Source organism: Rana temporaria, chromosome 4, assembly GCF_905171775.1.
Source record: "Rana temporaria chromosome 4, aRanTem1.1, whole genome shotgun sequence".
Classification (NCBI taxonomy): domain Eukaryota; kingdom Metazoa; phylum Chordata; class Amphibia; order Anura; family Ranidae; genus Rana; species Rana temporaria.
Genome location: NC_053492.1, coordinates 179,726,428 through 179,748,640, shown reverse-complemented (window position 1 = coordinate 179,748,640; position 22,213 = coordinate 179,726,428). Strand labels below are relative to the sequence as shown.

Genomic DNA, 22,213 nt, shown 5'->3' with positions numbered 1-22,213 from the left:
AAGCATGATGAATAAATGAGTACATACATATCATCACATAATCATAGCGAATGCATGGTAATTGATGTAAATGCATAAGGGGGCATGGTCTACAGATGCCAACAGCAGCATGCCCAATACTTGTATCTGTGTTGACATAATATGTAGAAATATACTGAGTTGTATATTGGCAGCATCATCAAACATGATAGGTAGCAGGTAGGTAAAATTCCATATATGGTGTAGCTGTGACATCAAACATAGCTTGACGCGTTTCGTGGATGTCTCCCCTCATCGGGAGCAGATGCGACAGGAATTCCTATGGAATATATAAATATAATAAACCACACTCTGAACAGAGAAGGAAAATATCAAGGAAGATGGATATATGTAGATGGTTAACCAACCACACTTACCAGGTGGCAATATATGAAGATGCAGCATCGGACAGTGTTGGGAAGTGCATAAATATAACAGTGGTAAAAAATAATAAAGAAATATGGCTCATCAGACATGGGTATCTGGGAAGAAAATATGTATATGTAATTATGACAGTAATGAGAGTAATGAGTTACAAATAATTAGTAAGTAGTGAACCCAGTGTAACTCTGTGAAGGGTGATGACAGGAGTGAAGATTATACCAGTAATTATTAATAAGCCTCTAAAAGATAATTGGCAGATCCTAAATATGTGTGCGCACTAAGGGAATAAAAACAATATAGGCAATTGGGCTGGGAAACTAAGCCACCAAATTTAAATCCTGAACCAAGAGAAGCTTACCCCACTACGGCATCAATGCAACACCAATTCCCTTCTCTAATCTACTTCCCTTATCTATTCTTATTGAGGCAAGCATGCCTTCTGTTACTGTGACCAAACAACAACAAAAACCTTTGCCTGATCCGCATATTGTTCCAGATGGCCTAGTATTTGTCTATATGTTTAATAGATAATTTAAAGTGAATTTAAAGTGATTGTAAAAGTTGGCATTTAAAAAAAAAAATAATAGTAACAAACACGTTATATGTATCTGCTCTGTGCAATGGTTTTGCAGAGAGCAGCTCTGATCCTTTCTCCGCCCCCTGCTGAGTGCCCTCATCAGCAAGCCTCGCTCCCGAGCCATGCTCCTGTGAATGGACATAGTCCATCCTCTTCATAGACATAGTCCATTCACACACAGAGCATGGCTCGGCCCCACCCCCCACTCTCCCTTCATTGGCTCACTAGCCGCGATTGATGTGATGTGTGAGCCAATGAGGAAAGATAGACCTGGGAGAGCCGCTGCACTCATACACATCCCTGGATCGAGATGGGGCTCAGGTAAGTATAGGGGGGCTGAGGTAGGAGCTGCACCCAGAGCTTTTTTTACCTTAATGCATAGAATGCATTAAGGTAAAACAAAAACTTCTGCCTTTAGAACCACTTTAATTTTTTCCCTAATGTTCTTTTGGGACAGCAAAGGCACACCTCTTGTGCAGGCTGAATTAGTGCAAGCTCTTTTTGCGTGAAAATGCATTTTGACCCCCAACTTATCTCAGGCACCGTACACACGTCCGAGGAACTCGACGTGCCAAACACATCGAGTTCCTCGTCGAGTTTTGTGTTGAAGCCGCCGAGGATCTCGGCAGGCCAACTTTCCTCATTGAACAACGAGGAAATAGAGAACATGTTCTCTATTTGGCCCGACGAGTTCCTCGTCGGCTTCCTCAGTGAAAAGTGTACAGACGACCGAGTTTCTCGGCAGAATCCAGCTCCGATCGAGTTTCTGCCTGAATTCTGCCGAGAAACTCGGTCGTGTGTACGGGGCCTAAGAGTTGCATGAACATCCACAATTACATTTTGAGATTCTTGGAGACTTCTTTTAGCATCCAACGGTCAGCTTATGGGCTAATTTTGCTGGGCTGGCCAGTCCTGTACAAATTTAGGCCACATGTAGATTATCTATCCAAAAAGATTTGTCTACACAGAATTGTACATTGCCTCATCCCTAATAGCACTAAATGAAAGTTCACTGCGTCTCCCCACAGGGATGTAGTCCCAAGGGAGGGGGCGAGCACACTGACTAACCCCTAGCCAGAATGGTTTGGATGATGGGGGCAAGCTTACTGAGGAGGAACAGGAAGTGAGAAATTCAGACAAAGAAAAAAAACATTTAGAAGGGAAATTGAAGGAAAAGGTAAGTGAATCAACAATGCACTAGCTTAAAGGAACCTATTTAGAAAATAAAGAACAAACCTTTACAACCCCTTTAAGATTTTCTACCAACATATTGAAATTAGGAAAATCCTTAAAGCGGTGGTTCACCCTCCTTAACAACAATGCAGCATAAAATCCGGCATAGTAGCGCGAGCTACACTATGCCGGTCTTAATTTTTTTATCCCGGTACTCACGGTTATATCGTGCATTGACGATTCCGTCTGCCGCGGGGAATGGGCGTTCCTAGCAAGAGGGAGGGTGATTGACGGCCGGCTCTGGCACGTCACGCTCCCCGAAGACAGCCGGAGTAGGTCTCGGCTCTTCACGGCGCCTGCGCACAGGCTATGCGCAGGCGCCGTGAAGAGCCAAGCCTATTTCGGCTATTTCCGGAGAAGCGTGACGTGCCACGGCCGGCCGTCAATCACCTTCCCTGTCCATAGGAACGCCCATTCCCCGGAATCTTCTATGTACGCTATAACAGTGAGTACGGGGAAAAAAAATTTGTTGGTCAAATACCAAGCATTTTCTTTTTTGCTGTGAAAAGTCCCATGGGAGAATATTGAATTGTTTGCTTGTAGATTATCTCCTTTGCAGTGGAATGATTGATTTCAAATTATTTGGCGACCTCTTTAAATCCCTTGCATCTACAACTTTCTTTCTGAAAGCCTTAGAGAGCACTATTGATCATGGCATGATGACACCACACACATCAATAGTGAAGAGAACACCAGACCCTAGATGTCTGTGGCTTAAATAAGATATGTGACATATGCATACTCCCCAAGAAAATTCAAATCATTGGCACCTAATTTGGAACACTGGATTCTAATTACAGTGGAGTTAAAAGTATAGGTGCACTTACCTTTTCCATATGATTATTCTCCATTTTCATATATTTAGACTATGAAAATAAATACACCATGTCAATTTTACATGTCAGACGTTCAAGTATATTATCTTTATATTTATATGTAGGTTTTATTTGAATCAAGATCAGTTTGCCTGGTCAAAATATATTGAAAAAGTAAAACATTTCCATGGGGTACACTTACTTTTCACATGACTACATGCTGGCTGTGTTTCTGTATGTTGTGCCTATTTTTCCTGTAGGAATAGCTGTAAGGATACCATAGAACTGACTTAATAAGGGCAGGTGTAGACAGATGCTTTAAAAGAAAAGTGTGGACTTAAAAAGTAAAAAAAGAAACACTTATACTAACCTAGGTGGATGCAACATTGATTTGATGCTGCATCTGTTCCTCACTGGCTCTGCAATGAGAACTGAACGATCAAACACTGCTGATCTCTCAGTTCTCCCCCCCCTCCACTCTGACTGTTAGTCAGCGGTTCTCTGCTTTCCCCTCCAGTGCTCACTGGAGCATTGGGCTGGCTTGGGCTTTCAGCAGATCACTGAGAGGGTGAGCCAAATGCCAGTCCAGGCACCTGCGTGGATCCTGACCATAGGATCAGGATCTTTCCCAAGCCAAGCCAAATTAATGCATAAAACCCTTCATGCTCAGCTATTGGTTGGTGAAATATTATGATAATTAAATAAAAATAAGAAAGGAATAATACCGCAGTACACAAAGTTAACAAACTTTCATAAGAATATACTACAAAAACAATATGGTGTTGGTGCCGATACTAAGCATTTGCACAAGTATCGGTACTCGTGCAAATGCTCTGACACCCGAAACCGATACTTTCAGGCTCGGTTCTTTCAACTGCCAGTGGGATTCCCCTACTAACAGCTGAAATGGAAACAAATGGAAAAAAGAAGCCGGCAATTACCGGTTGTTAAGGACGGGGGCCGCAGCTTCCTTAATGTCCGATGACTTATTCAACTGTCAGCGGGTTTCCCCTTTGACAGCTGAAGTGTTAACAAAGTCCCGATAATTGGAGCTATTAAAAAAAAAAGCTATAAAAAAAAAAAAAAAAATAAAAACAGCTGGACAATGTTGCTAAAACAAAAGAATAAAAAATAAACATTGTTTAATTTTGTATTCTACTGCTTATTCATGTATAGACGAAAGGAACAAATTCGATCTGCAGACAAAGTCAGTTTAAAGCAACATGTCAAGTGAAATAAAGTTTTTTGTATTAAATGTTCCTCTGTTTGACCCCTTATTAAGCCCTAATTGATTCTAATCAGCCCTAATTAACTCCTTATTCTCCTTCTCCATGTAATTATTATTTTTCTGCTTATTTTTTTTTGTTTACTTCTGTTTTATAAACAAAACTATTAATAATTATATGTTTTATGTATTTGTTTGCTTTGTTCAATAATATTTTTACACCGTTAACATATATTTACATGTTTCACATTGAAAAAAGCACAAAAAAAGAAGTAATTTGTAAAAAACGTTTTAATGATTTGTACCATTGCTGACAGCTAAAGTGTAAACAAAACAGTTCCCAGCAGGTATCAGTAATTGGTATCGGCGAGTAGTTAAAAAACTATCGGTACTCGTACTCGCTTTAGAAAAATGGTTTGCATCCCTACAATCACCAACAATCAAAGCAGAACATCAACAATCCTATAAGTGAAATACTAATCAAATAACAAAAATAATACCAAAACTATGTATAAAAATATATAATGTGATAGTACACAATTATACTCATAAATTAGTGTCCAAATTATGTGCTTGTCTATGAATTGTGCAAATATCAATCCGTGCCATACAGTATATGGTGAAAACTCAAATTCCACGTCAGAAACCCAGTGTGCATATAGGAGTCTCCACCGCTACCAAAGGGCAAATAGATGGCCGTTCACCTAGGGCCTGGTTCACACTATTGTAGCCCTGCGAGTCACGTTTGCATGGGCACAGCTGCCCATTCACTTGAATCGGTGGCTGTGCCTGTGTTTTATGCAGGAAAAAGTTTCCTGCATCATTTTGCACCATGCGATTTCCCGGTGGTTTCCACACTCTCAAACGGGTTGCATTTTCAGATGCGTGGATTTTGACTGCAGGCGGTTGCTGGTGCAGGAACAGGTGTTATTCCTGCACTCACAAACACCCACAATAGTGTGAACATACACAATTTTTCATGATAGTCAGTGCTTTAACTGGGCCGGAACGCGGCAGTACTCAGTACCGCCACTTCCAAAAATGGCCCTGGAGAGTACCAGCACCTCTCCATGCACCCAGTACGTGGGTTTCCCGTACCGGAACGCAGCCCCAGGCATGGGCGTAGGAACCGGGGGGGACGCATCCCCCCAGGAAATAATGCGGGGGGGACGGGTATGGTAAAATCCCCCCCAGATGTGACAGCGCAGTCACTAAACTGTATGCCCGCTGGCGCCGACTCACTGGCTGCCGCGTGCGCTCCTGGCTGGCTCCCGTTCCTCCTGTGCGTCTCCTCGCCCCCCCATGGAGGATTGATTTGGTTCAATCCACCGACGTGCGCCGCGTGACGTCACGCCGGCTGCCGGAGGTGAGAGGGGAGGAGGGAGCGAGAGTGACTGTCGGCGCCAGTCAGAGAACAAGTCGTGACTCACGAGGAGCCTGCTGCTGCGCCTGGGCCTGGCCTGCCTTACTGTATACAGTAAAAACTCTGCAAAAAGTAAGAAAGTATTGTGTATTGGGGAGGGGAGGGGGGGGTGTTGGACTGAGCTGAGGACCTCAATGTTTTTTTGTTTTTTTTTCCTTTAGTCAGAGAAGGCAAGCTCAAAATAACAAACATTTTTTTAAACTGCTATTTTTTAATTAAAAAATGATGGTCACCTCAGCCTCATACTAGTATCAGGCCCTTGTATGCAGAGCAGCAGCGGCCGCGGCGCTAAAACTTCCTGCTCCCTCCTCACGGCCCCCCGGCCCCGTCACTCACCCTCCTCCGGCTCCTCCTCCCCGGCGCCTAATAGAGTACCGGCACCTCTTTTGGCCCACTTAAAGCACTGATGATAGTGTTTCTAAGCCTGCATTGCATTGCACTTGTCAATCAAAGTAAAAATTTGATCTATTAAGTCCTATTAATATGTTTTGCGCTGTGCTTAAAAAACAACAACAAACAAAGCACAGGTGTGCATAGGGGAAGAATGCATAGAGATTTCAATGAATCCTATCGACAGCTGGCCCACACCACCCATGCTGAGCACAAGATGTTGGAGGCAGGACTTAGACAAAAACTTGTGCCAACAGTAGTGGAATTGTTTTTTAGGCTTTTGGCAAAGCTATAACAGCTACCCAAGAGAATTCCTCTTCTGCCAGCTACTGTTGTAAATTTGTCTTATTTCATACCCAGAAGCATGGGCTCTCTTGCATACGTTAGAAAGTGATTGCATTTGGAGGAACAACTGTAAACGTAGGAGTGGAGAATCCAAGGAATTCCCAATCTTGTCATTCATGATAAAATTATACGTATATACCGCACGACCATGATCCTTGGCTTTTAAAAGTGCCCTATGGGATGTCTAGGACCTTCGCAAAATGCATCTAAATGTGCAAGTAGGAGGTTGGGATTGCACAGCCAACCAATCCAACAACACCGAAGTGTGAATTGCTCCATTATCAAAAAAGGGCATGTAAGGGGGCGTACAATTGGACAGATGTTGGTGCCAAGTTGTGTGTTAAGACAGAATATTGGGAGCCTGGAATGTGAGTCTGGATGCAAATCCAAACCTAATGCCACGTACACGCGATCTGGCTTTTGCCCGACCAAAGGCTCATCGGAATTCTGACGAATTCCATTGGAGTAAATTTAAAAATGTTCTATATTTAAACTCCGATAGAATTCATTGGAACTTCCGATGGAATTTCTCCGATGGGGCATACACACGGTTGGAATTTCCGATGGAAAAAGTCCATCTGACTTTTTCCATCGGAAATTCCAATCATGTGTACGCGGCATAACATTGTAAGGCCCCTTTCCCACGGGTGCTCCAATCAGGTCCGCGTGTCAGTTTTTCATGCTGACCTGATCGGACCCTCTATTCTCCCCTATGGAGCGGCGGATATCAGCGGTGACATGCCCGATGACACCCGCTGCTATCTGATTTGTTCCGGTCCACCAAATCCAGACGAATGGTGATCCTATTTTCCATCCGTTTGGAGGCTCAGATATAATCAGGTGACAATGGACATGCAGTCCGTTGTCATCCGATCTCCCCATAGAGGAGAGCAGTAGTCCGCTCTGCTCAGCAAGCCGAGACGGACCTGTCATCTGCCGGCTCAGCGGTGTTCAGCGGAGCGATCCCCCACTGAGCAAGTGGATGACACAAAACGGAGGCGCCCATGTGAAAGGACCCTATGTCCCTGCCAAGCTTCTTCTTGGAAGGACAGCCACTCTTCTGTTGTTGATGGAACCCTCTGCCATATTGTGTCATAATCCTGGTCATAGGCTCACCGTCTACATCCCAGGCCATAGGCCGTATTATTTATGAAAAAAATAAATATCCAAACATCCCCTACAATGAACCCACGGAGGCAAAGCAACTATCAGCACACCACACCTCAACCATACAGAGATCAAGGGTTTCAGTCACTCCACTGTAACACACTGCCAACCCCTGCCTAAGCATCACTTGAAGGCAGGCCCGGACTGGCCTTAGGGCATATTCCCGGTGGGCTGCGGTGGCCCACTGTGGCCCGCATGTCACATCTCCCCCCAGTGTAACATTCAGGGGGTCCAGAACTGTTAGGGGGGGGTGTCTGTGTAACAAACTGTGGGGGGCTGTGTAATGTAAAGGGGCCCAGAGGTGCAGAATGCTGTGTAATGTAAAGGGGTCCAGAGGTGCAGGGTGCTGTGTAATGTAAAGAGGCCCAGAGGTGCAGAATGCTGTGTAATGTAAAGGGGTCCAGAGGTGCAGGGTGCTGTGTAATGTAAAGGGGCCCAGAGGTGCAGAGTGTGGTGTAATGTAAAGGGGCCCAGAGGTGCAGAGTGCTGTGTAATGTAAAGGGGTCCAGATGTGCAGGGTGCTGTGTAATGTAAAGGGGTCCAGAGGTGCAGAGTGCTGTGTAATGTAAAGGGGTCCAGAGGTGCAGGGTGCTGTGTAATGTAAAGGGGCCCACAGGTGCAGGGTGCTGTGTTATGTAAAGGGGCCCAGAGGTGCATAGTGCTGTGTAATGTAAAGGGTTCCAGAGGTGCAGGGTGCTGTGTAATGTAAAGGGGCCCAGAGGTGCAGGGTGCTGTGTAATGTAAAGGGGCCCACAGATGCAGGGTGCTGTGTAATGTAAAGGGGCCCAGAGGTGCATAGTGCTGTGTAATGTAAAGGGTTCCAGAGGTGCAGGGTGCTGTGTAATGTAAAGGGGCCCAGAGGTGCAGGGTGTTGTGTAATGTAAATGGGCCCAGAGGTGCAGGGTGCTGTGTAATGTAAAAGGGTCCAGAGGTGCGGTGCTATGTAATGTAAAGGGGTCCAGGGTGCTGTGTAATGTAAAGGTGTCCAGAGGTGGGGTTCCATGTAATTTAAATGGGTCCAGAGGTGCAGGGTGAGGGTGCTGGAACCCAACATCCCATCATTAACAGCCGCCGCCGCATCCCCCCCCTCCCCCCCGGTCTGCTCAGTCTAAAATGCCTGTGCCTATTTTTTGTCCCAGTCCGGGCCTGCTTGAAGGCCTATGTCTAAATGGGAAAGGAATGGCGTTGCAAAGAGTGTCCTGATAATTAAACCATTGGTGCCAGCTCCCACGGCCCTTTAAGGGGTTTACAATGCCAGGAGGCTAGGCAGGGCTTATGGCCATGTGACCACCATGATTAACTGTCATGGCGGTCACATGATCGGAAAATTCCTGATCGCAGGCAGCAAGCAGGAACTTTCCGTGAGCCGCCAGTCACTGTGCCGGGAGCACGCAAGGTGCGTGGTCTCGGCAGAGCACTGTTGGCACTAATATAGGCAATTTTGCGGCTGCTCAGCACCAAGGCCTGGCCGCCGAGAGGCCACATATTTGCGTGCGCTCCGTGCCAACTGGTTAAAAACCATAAGAAACAATGTCCAAAGACCATATGTAACAGGTCATAAAGTCCATAAAATTCATGAGAAATCTCTGCAACAATAGAGGCAAGTCCCCAAAGAGTAAAGCAGACTCTGCAAAAATAGAAAGGAACATAAGGGGGCCCCAGACTAAAGCCCCATACACACTATTAGGTTTTCTGCAGATTTTTGTCTTTAGATTTACCAAAACCATATAGTGCAAAGACCTGCCTGATTGCATACAAATTGAAAGTCTTATGGCGCGTACACACGATCATTTTTCGTCATGAAAAAAAACGTTGTTTTTAAAAAATGTCATTTAAAATGATGGTGTGTGGGCTTCACATCATTTTTCAGGTTCTGAAAAACGACAATTTTTTTTTCCGAACATGCTGCATTTTTTAAAGACGTTTTAAACTATATCGTTCTTCGGGTTGTAAAAAATGATCGTGTGTGGGCTAAAACGACGTTAAAAACCTGTGCATGCTCAGAAGCAAGTTATGAGACGGGAGCGCTCGTTCTGGTAAAACTACCATTCGTAATGGAGTAAGCACATTCATCACGCTGTAACAGACAGAAAAGTGTGAATCGTCTTTTACTAACAGGAATTCAGATAAAGCAGCCCAAAGGGTGGCGTCATCCGCATGGAACATCCCCTTTATAGTGCTGTCGTACGTGTTGTACGTCACCGCACTTTGCTAGAGCATTTTTAAAAAATGACCGTGTGTGGGCAAAGTCGTTTTAATGATGAAGTTGGAAAAACTTCGTTTTTTTCTACATGCCGAAAAACGTCGTTTTTTCATGCCGAAAAATGATCGTGTGTACGCGGCATTAGGGCCAGTTCACACCAGACGCAGTTCCGTACAGTTTCTTGTGCATGTTTTTTCTGCACTAAAAATGCATGCACAGTATTTTCCATGTATTCCAATGGCTCTTGTTGGCTCTAGTTCACACCATGCAGTCAGTTTCTGGTGCAGAAACTAACTGTATAATGTGAACTAGAGCCAACAAGAGCCATTGGAATACATGGAAAACACTGTGCATGCATTTTGTGCAGAAAAAAAGCACACAGAACTGAACGGAACTGCATCTGGTGTGAACTGGCCCTTGCCGACCAGCCGCCGTATAACTCGCGGATCAGCCAATAGGGGCGCGCGCCCCCGCCCCTGACGCGCATGCCCGGCGGGCGCGATCACCGCCGGGCACCTGCGATCGCTCGTTACAGAGCGGGGACCGGGAACTGTGTGTGTAAACACACAGCTCCCGGTCCTGTCAGGGGGAGAAATGCCTGATTGTCTGTTCATACAATGTATGAACAGCGATCAGTCATTTCCCCAAGTCAGTCCATCCCCCCTTCAGTTAGAACACACCCAGGGAACATACTTAACCCCTTCCTCGCCCCCCCCCCCCCCGTGTAAACCCCTTCCCTGCCAGTGGCATTTTTCTAGTAATCAATGCATTTTTATAGCACTGATCGCTATAAAAATGCCAAAGGTCCCAAAAATGTGTCAAAAGTGACCAAAGTGTCCGCCACAATGTCGCAGTACTGATAAAAATCGCTGATCGCCGCCATTACTAGTAAAAAAAAAATATTAATAAAAATGTCATAAAACTATGCCCTATTTTGAGGACGCTATAACTTTTGCGCAAACCAATTAATAAACGCTTTTTGCGATTTTTTTATGAAAAATATGTAGAAGAATATGTATCAGCCTAAACTGAGGAAAAAAAATGTTTTTTTATATATTTTTGGGGATATTTATTATAGCAAAAAGTAAAAAATATTTATTTTTTTTCAAAATTGTCGCTCTATTTTTGTTTTTTAGCGCAAAAAATAAAAACCGCAGAGGTGATCAAATACCACCAAAAGAAAGCTCTATTTGTGGGAAAAAAAGGACGCCAATTTTGTTTGGGAGCCACGTCGCACGACAGCGCAATTGTCAGTTAAAGCGACGCAGTGCCGAATCGCAAAAAGTGGCCCGGTCATAGACCAGCAATATGATCCAGGGCTGAAGTGGTTAAGGCCAATTGGCAACTTACATAAAAAGAAGATATAAATTAATATTTGTGTATCAACGGCCTTGATAGCTGATGTCATCTGCCACGTCTGAAAGGTGGATGGTAATCCTGTAGCTGGTAGGCTTGTGGATGGATCAGGAAGCGCCAGTGAATCACAGCATCAACCAGCGTGAAACGCAGGAGCCATTAGACCGCAAGTGACCTCAGGTAGCCAGGAAAGCCACTGGCCAATGGGGTGATGCATTTCAAAGTATCCACTTCTTTATAAATAAAAGCACTAGCATTGATTCCGGTGCCTTCTCATCCAACATCAGTGCCTGACATCACAAATGCGCTTCTGGAAGAATGGTCAAACATTCCCATAGACACACTCCTAAACCTTGTGGACAGTGTTTCCAGAAGAGTTGAAGCTGTTATAGCTGCAAAGGGTGGGCCAACTCAATATTGAACCCTACGGACTAAGACTGGGATGCCATTAAAGCTCATGTGCTCGTAAAGGCAAGCGTCCAAACACTTTTAACAATATAGTGTAGGTATCACCAAGTGCTGAGAAATACAGGCAGACATGTATCCATCATTCCATACCATCATGGAGGTGTGTGACTGGCCCCAAATTATTTTGGAGCAGGACAACAACCCCAAACATACAGCCAATGTCATTAACAACTATCTTCAGTATAAAGAAGAACAAGGAGTCCTGGAAGGCCCTGATCTCAACATCATAAAGGGCCAGTTCACACCAGACGCAGTTCTGTGCGCTATTTTTCTGCACAAAAATGCATTTAGTGTTTTCCATGTATTCCAATGGCTATAGTTCACACCATGCAGCAGGGTTTGACAAATTTGCTTGGAATCTAGGAGCCAGCTAAAAAAGTTAGGAGCCAGAAAACGCACCCCGTCGCGACGAGCTCGCGCGCAGAAGCGAACACATACGTGAGCAGTGCCCGCATATGTAAACGGTGTTCAAACCACACATGTGAGGTATCGCCGCGATTGGTAGAGCGAGAGCAATAATTCTAGCCCTAGTCCTCCTCTGTAACTCAAAACATGCAACCTGTAGAATTTTTTAAACGTCGCCTATGAAGATTTTAAAGGGTAAAAGTTTGTCGGCATTCCACGAGCGGACACAATTTTGAAGCGTGACATGTTGGGTATGAATTTACTCGGCGTTACATTATCTTTCATAATATTAAAAAAAATGGGGATAACTTTACTGTTGTCTTATTTTTGAATTAAAAAAAAGTGTAATTTTTTCCCAAAAAAGTGCGCTTGTAAGACCGCTGCGCAAATACGGCGTGACAAAGTATTGCAACGATCGCCATTTTATTCTCTAGGGTGTTAGAATTAAAAATATATATAATGTTTGGGGTTTCTAATTAGAGGGAAGAAGATGGCAGTGAAAAATAGTGAAAAATGACATTAGAATTGCTGTTTAACTTGTAATGCTTAACTTGTAATACCAACGGCCACCACCAGATGGTGCCAGATCACACATCTGGTGGTAATAACTTGTAATACCAATGGCTCACACCAGATGGCGCCAGCTCACAAAATTTTTTTTATTTTTTTTGCCCACTTTCCAAGCCAAGTCGCCAGGACACCATTTCTAGTCGCCATGGCGACCTGGCGCCCAGGATTTGTCGAGCCCTGCCATGCAGTCAGTTTTTGGTCAGTTTCTGCACCAGAAACTGACTGCATGGTGTAAACTAGAGCCATTGGAATACATGGAAAACACTGTGCATGCATTTTTAGTGAATAAAAAACGCGCATGGAACTGAACGGAAATGCGTCTGGTGTTTGGGATTACATGAAGAAGAGACAGAAGGATTTGAGGCAGCCTACATCGACATATCCGTGGTTAGTTCTCCAACCTACCTGCCGAGTCCCTACAAAAAGTGAAAAGTGCAAATGTCCCTAGAAGAATTGATGCTGGTTTGACATAGGGAGGTCACACCAAATATTGATTTCATATAGATTTTTCTTCCGTTCACTCACTTTTTGTAAGTTGATAGAAATAAATTAAATAATATAGTTTTGAAAGCATTTTTACTTAACAGAATTTTTTTACACCTAACACTTTTGCACGGTTCCAGTGTATCTACAGTGGGGAAAATAATTATTTAATCCCCTGCAGATTTTGTAAGTTTGCCCACTTATAAAGAAATGAAGGGGCTATCATTTGTATCATAGGAGTATTTTAAATGATAGAGACAGAATATCAACCAAAAATCCAGAAAAAAAACACATGATACAAATGTTATAAATTGAGTAGCAGTTCAGTGAGTAAAATAAGTATTTGATCCCCAAGCAAAACATGACTTAGTACTTGGTGGATCAAATACTTATTTTACTCACTGAACTGCAACTTAATTTATAGCATTTGTTGTATTGTGTTTTAAAGCATTTTAGGTTGATATTCTGTCTCCATCATTTAAAATACACCTATGATAACAAAATTATAGACCCTTCATTTTTTTGTAAGTGGGCAAACTTAAAAAAATCTGCAGGGGTTCAAATAATTATTTTCCCCACTGTGTATGTGTGTATATATATATATATATATATATATCCCCGGTGTATGGCCGGGCAGTTCCATGCTGTGTATGGAAAGGTGTATGGCCGCCCTTAAATCGGTGTATGACGGCAGTGTGGGCCGTGTATATAAGGTATATAGCAGCCAAGTGTGATGACAGCAGGGGCATACCTAGTGCATTTGGCACCCGGGGCGGATCCTATATCTGGCACCCCCCACCTTAAAATGTAAAAACACCCCACTGTGCCCCCTGCATCTTACAATATCTCTTTGTCACTACTTTGCACATTACACCGCACCCTGCACCTCTGGACCCCTTTACATTATACAAACCCCTGCACCTCTGGACCCCTTTACATTATACAAACCCCTGCACCTCTGGACCCCTTTACATTACACAGCACCCTGCACCTCTGGACCCCTTTACATTACACAGCCCCCTGCACCTCTGGACCCCTTTACATTACACAGCACCCTGCACCTCTGGACCCCTTTACATTACACAGCACCCTGCACCTCTGGACCCCTTTACATTACACAGCACCCTGCACCTCTGGACCCTTTTACATTACACAGCACCCTGCACCTCTGGACCCCTTTACATTACACAGCACCCTGCACCCCTTTACATTACACAGCACCCTGCACCCCTGGACCCCTTTACATTACACAGCACCCTGCACCCCTTTACATTACACAGCACCCTGCACCTCTGGACCCCTTTACATTACACAGCACCCTGCACCTCTGGACCCCTTTACATTATACAATCCCCTGCACCTCTGGACCCCTTTACATTATACAATCCTCTGGACCCCTTTACATTATACAATCCCCTGCACCTCTGGACCCCTTTACATTATACAATCCCCTGCACCTCTGGACCCCTTTACATTACACAACACCCCACAGCTCTGGACGCCTGTATGCTACACAGACCCCCCCCCCCCCAACTCCCCCTACAGTACAGGCCAAAAAAAATAAAGGAAAGAATCCTAGAATCCACTCTCACCAGAGGAATTAATTAATAAAGTACCAGCCGATTCGTCAGTGATAGACGGGATACCTGCCCCATGTAGCAGAAACCTGTATAGCAAAAAATGTGGAGAGAACAAGGGAGTCTTCGGAATGCAAAAAAAGGGGAAGGGTCAACTACGGCTTATGGTACAAAAATATAAATAAGAGGCTTTATTGAAATGTGGGGGGTAAATACATACTTCAATTTTAAAATATATGCAGGAAAAACAGTGTAATCCTAACTAACACAGTTCATCTCGCTATACTCAACCAAAAAATATTTGTTCCATAAGCCGTGGTTGACCCCTCCCCTTTTTTTGCATTCTGAGGACTCTCTTGTTCTCTCCACATTTTTTTGCTATACAGTATAGACCCCCCTACAGTGCAGACCCCCTTCCTACAGTACAGACCCCCCCTCCTACAGTGCAGACCCCCTTCCTACAGTGCAGACCCCCCCCCCTACAGTGCAGACTCCCCTCCTACACTACAGACCCCCCTACAGTGCACACCCCTCCTACACTACAGACCCCCCTACAGTGCAGACCCCTCCTACACTACAGAACCCCCCTCCTACAGTGCAGACCCCCCTTCAGACCCATAATGTACCTTGGAAGGGCTCAGATGATCAGTGCAGAACATGCACAGCACCTGTAGACATAACTGAGGGGGCGGCCACGAGAGAAGGGGATCATTGTGGCCGGGTCCCGGGTGTGCCGACGGGTGTCACTCGGGTACGGCTCGCACCCCCTCCCCCTTGCAAAGCCAGGCTGTGTGTTACCTGCCGCCTCCGCTGCCTGTCACCCTGTCGCTTCTTAAACCCTCCCGCCGTCCTGACACCCCCCCCCCCCAGCAGTGTGTGGCCCCCCACTTACAGTGTGAGCCGTATATAGAAGGTATATAGTAGCTCAGTGTGAGGCGCGTATCAGGACGGGTGCGGGGATGTCAATGACAGGGGGCGGCTCACAGCTCGGCCGCTTCCTGGTGACACACTGGTTGCTAAGGGCGCTGATTACAACACACAGGAGCCGGAGAGGAGTGTGGCCGGGGCTATCACAGCGATCGCTCGTTCCTTGTATCGCACACACATACCGGGGAGGATGAGCCGGGAAGTTCTGGCAGAGCTGCACTGGGCCGATGGCCTGGCCATCCCTGTGGCCAATTCAGAGAACAGATCTCTGGAGGAAGAGGTATGGATGGGGGGAATGTCTGCATACCATCTCCTTCACCCTATTCCCAGCCATAGACCTAGCTGTGCTTCACCTACTCACATAGGTCACCTAATACCTACCTAGTACCTGGCTTCTTAGGGTCTTCTCACACTGGGGTGTATGTACTGTGCCCACTAAGCTTCACCCCCAAAGTGTAGGTTGTTTGCTCCCCTGTACTGTGTTCAGACATGGTTCAGTGTACCGACCCCTAGTCAGCATGGAAGAGGTGGTCTCAGGCATGGTTCAGTGTACCGTCCCCTAGTCAGCATGGAAGAGGGGTGGTCTCAGACATGGTTCGGTGTACCGTCCCATGGCCTGCATGGAAGAGAGGTGGTCTCAGACATGGTTCGGTGTACTGTCCCCTGGCCTGCATGGAAGAGGTGGTCTCAGGCATGGTTCAGTGTACCGTCCCCTAGTCAGCATGGAAGAGGTGGTCTCAGGCATGGTTCAGTGTACCGTCCCCTAGTCAGCATGGAAGAGGTGGTCTCAGGCATGGTCCAGTGTACCGACCCCTAGTCAGCATGGAAGAGGTGGTCTCAGGCATGGTTCAGTGTACCGTCCCCTAGTCAGCATGGAAGAGGTGGTCTCAGGCATGGTCCAGTGTACCGACCCCTAGTCAGCATGGAAGAGGTGGTCTCAGGCATGGTTCAGTGTACCGTCCCCTAGTCAGCATGGAAGAGGTGGTCTCAGGCATGGTTCAGTGTACCGTCCCCTAGTCAGCATGGAAGAGGTGGTCTCAGGCATGGTCCAGTGTACCGACCCCTAGTCAGCATGGAAGAGGTGGTCTCGGGCATGGTTCAGTGTACCGTCCCCTAGTCAGCATGGAAGAGGTGGTCTCAGGCATGGTCCAGTGTACCGACCCCTAGTCAGCATGGAAGAGGTGGTCTCAGGCATGGTTCAGTGTACCGTCCCCTGGCCAGCATGGAAGAGGTGGTCTCAGGCATGGTTCGGTGTACCGTCCCCTGGCCTGCATGGAAGAGGTGGTCTCAGGCACGGTTCGGTGTACCGTCCTCTGGCCTGCATGGAAGAGGTGGTCTCAGGCATGGTTCGGTGTACCGTCCCCTGGCCTGCATGGAAGAGGTGGTCTCAGACATGGTTCAGTGTACCGTGCCCTGGCCTGCATGGAAGAGGTGGTCTCAGGCATGGTTCGGTGTATCGTCCCCTGGCCAGCATGGAAGAGGTGGTCTCAGGCATGGTCCAGTGTACCATCCCCTGGCCAGCATGGAAGAGGTGGTCTCAGGCATGGTCCAGTGTACCGTCCCCTGGTCTGCATGGAAGACGTGGTCTCAGACATGGTTCAGTGTACCGTCCTGTGGTCTGCATGGAAGAGGTGGTCTCAGACATGGTTCAGTGTACCGTCCCCTGCCTGCCTGGAAGAGGTGGTCTCAGGCATGGTCCAGTGTACCGTCCCCTGGCCTGCATGGAAGAGGTGATCTCAGACATGGTTCAGTGTACCGTCCCCTGGCCAGTATGGAAGAGGTGATCTCAGACATGGTTCAGTGTACCGTCCCCTGGCCAGTATGGAAGAGGTGGTCGCAGGCACGGTTCAGTGTACCGTCCCCTGGTCAGCATGAAAGAGGTGGTCTCAGGCATGGTTCGGTGTACCGTCCCCTGGCCAGTATGGAAGAGGTGGTCGCAGGCACGGTTCAGTGTACCGTCCCCTGGCCTGCATGGAAGAGGTGGTCTCAGACATGGTTCAGTGTACCGTCCCCTGGCCAGTATGGAAGAGGTGGTCGCAGGCACGGTTCGGTGTACCGTCCCCTGGCCAGCATGGAAGAGGTGATCTCAGACATGGTTCAGTGTACCGTCCCCTGGTCAGCATGAAAGAGGTGGTCTCAGGCATGGTTCGGTGTACCGTCCCCTGGCCTGCATGGAAGAGGTGGTCTCAGGCATGGTCCAGTGTACCGTCCCCTGGCCTGCATGGAAGAGGTGGTCTCAGGCATGGTCCAGTGTACCGTCCCCTGGCCTGCATGGAAGAGGTGGTCTCAGACACGGTTCAGTGTACCGTCCCCTGGCCTGCATGGAAGAGGTAGTCTCAGGCACGGTTCGGTGTACCGTCCCCTGGCCTGATTGGAAGAGGTGGTCTCAGGCTGGGTTTAGTTGTACTCCAGTATGGAATACTTACATGTGATCACTGATTTGTGCCATGGCATACTTACCCTCTATATGCAGGGGTTTTGCACAGAGCAGCCCCGATCCTCCTCTTCTTGGGTCCCCCGCTGGCCCTTCTTTCTCCTCTCTCCTGCTAAGTCCTCTCATAGCAAGCCACTTGCTATGGGGGCACTAGTGTTTGGTCACTCCCAAGCCACGCTCTGTGTGTCCATTAACACACAGAGCTTGGCTTGGTCCCTCCCCCCACTTTCTCCTCACTGACTGTGATTGGCAGCAATGGCTCCCACTGCTCTCCCTGAGCTTATGAAGAAGGAGAATCCTGAGAGAGCTGCTGCTCTCGTGCAGTGCTGGTTCAAAATCAGGCTCTGGTAAGTACTCAGAATGTTTTTTTTTTTTACCCTAAAGTGGTTCTAAAGGCAGAAGGTGTTTTTTTTTTAAATCTAAATGCATTCTGTGCATTAAGATAAAAACCCTTCTGGCAGCATCTAATACTTACCTGAGCCCCATCTCGATCCAGCGATGTTGCAAGAAAACCTCAGCTGTCTGGGACTCTCCTTCCTGATTGGCTGAGACACAGAAGAAGGCACTATTTGCTCCCGCTGCTGTCAATTAAAGTCAGTGAACCAATGAGGAGAGAAAGGAGGCAGGGCCAAGCCATGGCTCAGTGTCTGAATTGACACACAGAACAGCAGCTTGGCTTGGGTGCCCCAATAGGAAACTGCTTGCTGTGGGGGCACTAGACAGGAGGGAGGGTCCAGGAGCATCAACGAGGGACTCGAGAAGAGGAGGATCTGGGCTGCCCTGTGCAAAACTACTGCACAGAGCAGGTAAGTATGACATGTTTGTTATTTTTAAACAAAAAAAACCCCAAGACTTTAATATGACTTTAGTCCCCTTTCACAGTGGAGGTGTTTTTTGGGTGCTTTAGCGCTAAAAATAGCGCCTGTAAAGTGCCTGAAAAATGCCTCATCTGCAGTCCCAGTGTAAAAGCCTGAGTGCTTTCACTCTAGGGTGCTGCGCTGGCAGGACGTTAAAGTCCTGCAAGTAGCATCTTTGGGTTTATTTTATTGGGATTTTATGTGATGGACCAACACAAAGTGGCACATAATTGTGAAGTGGAAGTAAAATGATAAATGGTTTTCAATTTTTTTTACAAATAAATATCTGAAAAGTGTGGCATGCATATATAAGAGCTTTTCATTGGGAATCCCGGCCGAGTGTATGCTCCATCGCAGTTTTTCGTTACGGGAAAACTGCCGGACAAAAAAAGAGAGCAGGACCTGTTTGCTTATCCAGGTGTATTTAGGTGACTTGCGTTTACAGAAATCTGCACATCTAGGAGCCGAATAGATACTCTAAATGTGAGTAAACACATGTAAATGTAGGTACATTCTGCCTAGGTTCCTACGTTGCCATGTCCCTTTTTTTTTTATCTGCACCACACCAAAACGCATGGTCTCTTGTTACTATGTGTTCTGTCATGCAGTTTCTCATGCACTTTAGCAAGATGTGTTGGGGTGCCATTAATTATTACAAAAAGGATGCACGTTTTTGTGTGCTACGAAATTTTGAGTGTGTTCCAGCATTGCACAAGTGTGACCAAAGCTACAGTTGAAATGGAAGTTTAAAGGCTAATTTCATTTAAATAAAAAATAAAAAAATAGTTGTTATTGTTTTATTTCACAGGAGCCTGCAAAGCATTGCACCTGTGATCAGTGGCCCGGATTCAGGTAGATTTGCGCTTTTTTTACGGAGGCGCAAGGCAAAGTTTTTGCCCTGCGCCCCGCAAATTTACTGCGCTGCCCTTGATTCACGGAGCAGTAGCTCCGTAAATTGCGTGGGCGCGCCGGCAAAATGCCCGGCGTAAGCGCGCGCAATTTAAATGATCCCGTAGGGGGCGGGAATCATTTAAATTAGGCGCGTTCCCGCGCCGATCGTAGAGCGCATGCTCCGTCAGGAAACGTTCCCGACGTGCATTGCGGCAAATGACGTCGCAAGGACGTCATTTGCTTCAAAGTGAACGTGAATGGCGTCCAGCGCCATTCACAAATCACTTACGCAAACTACGTAAATTTGAAATTTTGCGACGCGGGAACGACGGGTATACGTAACATTACGCGAAAGACGCCGTACGGAAACAACGTAAACTGCGTACGCAGGGCTCGCGTTACGTTGTGAATCGGCGTTAGTATGCAATTTGCATACTATACGCTGAGCACAACGGGAACGCCACCTAGCGGCCATCGCAAGAATGCAGCCTAAGATATGCGGGCATAAGAGCCTTATGCCGCGCATATCTTAGGCTGCAGTCGGCGTAACAAGGTTCCTGAATCAGGAGCATTCGTTACGCCGGGGCAAGTAAGCAATTGCGCTGTGTAAATATGGTTACACAGGCGCAATTGCTTCTTTAATCCGGGCCACTGTCTTTGCATATTATATTAAACAAGCACAGGAGGTCTGTGTGAATGTAGCCACAATCTGCTGTGATACAGGTTGAGGGGCTGTGTAAGGCTAGGCTTAAACTTGCGACAGCATACCTCCCAACATTTTGAGATGGGAATGAGGGACACCTACTAGCAAACGTATGTAGGCATAGGACACGCCCCCCTGTCACACCCCCTTAAAGGAGAATTAATCCCAAAAAAGTTCATTTAAATCCACAAGGGCTTTTTTTTTTTAGCACTACTATTCCTTTATATTGCCATTTAAAATTTATAAATGCAGAAATTTAGAAATTGAATGAAAGGTTTAGCACTGGGAAACACTTTTTGAAAGATAAAAAGTACATTTTATACACAACTATATATATAGATCAGACCAAAATGAGGGGGAAAGAGGGACATTGCTCCAAATCAGGGACAGTTGGGAGCTATGCGACAGACTTTGCCGTCTCACTGTGCAAGTTCCATGGTGAATCACTTTTCAGAGGCATTTGACAGGCAGTGAGGAGGTGACATGTCGCTTCCTCACTGCCTGTCTTAAGCCTCTAAAGCCCGCACCAATGTTTTGCAAGTATGTGCATTGCATACGCTTGTAGGGCATTTACGGGGTCACATTTGGTGGCAGTACTACCTGGCAAACGCAGCAGAGAGAATTTTTTATTTTTTTTTGCTGCGGTCAGGAAGTCAAGTTTAATGGCTGTGGAATGCTGTGGTAGCCAGAGGGCAGTAAAAACTGAGCACAAGCACCTATTTTTACCGCTCACCTGACTGCAAGTGTAACAAGCCCTAAGGCCAGGGCTCAAGTCCTGCGGGAACGCGTGGGAACGGAGTTCCTGCACTTTTTTCACAACAGCAGTTTCCTTTGCAGGACTAGAGCAGCCGAGCCGCCCGAGCCAATCCTTCACTAAGCGGCGATGCCCAGCTGGAGTTATAGCGGGATTTGGAAAGAACTTGCGGCAGACCTCCACAATGTCTCCTGGGAACAATGACAAAAGCTCCCAGGAGACATTGCGGCATCGAGGAAGTGACGGAATACCCAAACACTACCTGATGAATCCATATACAGGAAGTGGCCAGTAACATAAAGGATTACTAAGGTACAGTGGATCGAAAACAAAAACAAACATGCGGTTTAGTAATTATGCATATGAGCGTATCATTTTTTTTTTTTTGGTGGGGGAGTGGCTCTTGGGTGGGAGTTCCCACACTTTTTTTTCCCAGGACTTGACCCCTGCCTAAGGCCCCTTTCATACTTGTACAACTTGTCCCACGATATGGGACTGCAAAGTAGCATGACAAGTCGTTCCCCATGATTTCCAATGACAACCATTCATATTAGTACGACTTCAAAGTAGTCCCTGCATTACTTTTGTCTGATTTTGATGCCAATTACACAGGCATTCCCTGAAATCGCGGCAAAATCGTGTGACTTTGAAGTCGCACAAGTGTGAAAGGGACCTAAGACAGTACTGTGGTGTAACCTGAGCTTCCTGCTGCTCCTATCTATCTCTCAGCCGCAACTGTAACCATTATCTTTTGCTGTGAAGCTTCTGCCTGACTTTAACACTGTAAATGGGATGTATGTTTGTCACATGATTGGAAACATGGATACGTTAACCAAAAGCTTCACAGCAGGAGATTGTGACTATTGTTGTGGCTGCAAAGACAGTACTGCTTGAGTATTTCCCTGCCCTGTTACAAGTCTTTGCAGACTGTTCCACTTACCTACCACCTGCTGGAATACTGACTTATAATAAAAAAATATATAAAAAATGCATCTTTACAAAGTGCAA

The 22,213-nt window shown here is 46.3% G+C and overlaps 1 protein-coding gene and 1 long non-coding RNA gene across 3 annotated transcripts in view; one reads left to right on the top strand and one right to left on the bottom strand.

Annotated features, from left to right (window-relative positions):
* Positions 1-1,792: 1,792 nt before the first annotated feature.
* On the bottom strand, positions 1,793-3,294 carry LOC120935337. Its single transcript, XR_005748424.1, has 3 exons — positions 3,230-3,294; positions 3,040-3,078; positions 1,793-1,891 (listed from the first exon to the last, which is right to left on the bottom strand). It is a non-coding gene; the product is annotated as an uncharacterized LOC120935337 (long non-coding RNA).
* A 12,337-nt stretch (positions 3,295-15,631) lies between these two features.
* Positions 15,632-22,213, top strand: part of CCDC39 (coiled-coil domain containing 39) — a 62,722-nt gene continuing 56,140 nt past the window's right edge. The window contains exon 1 of one of the 2 annotated variants that reach the window (XR_005748639.1): positions 15,632-15,846. Coding sequence is in view for 1 of the 2 variants with exons in the window: in XM_040349433.1 (XP_040205367.1) it covers positions 15,757-15,846 (90 nt within the window). In the remaining variant the exon portion in view is untranslated. The remainder of the gene's footprint in view (positions 15,847-22,213) is intronic. The other variant, XM_040349433.1, reaches the window with a different exon arrangement.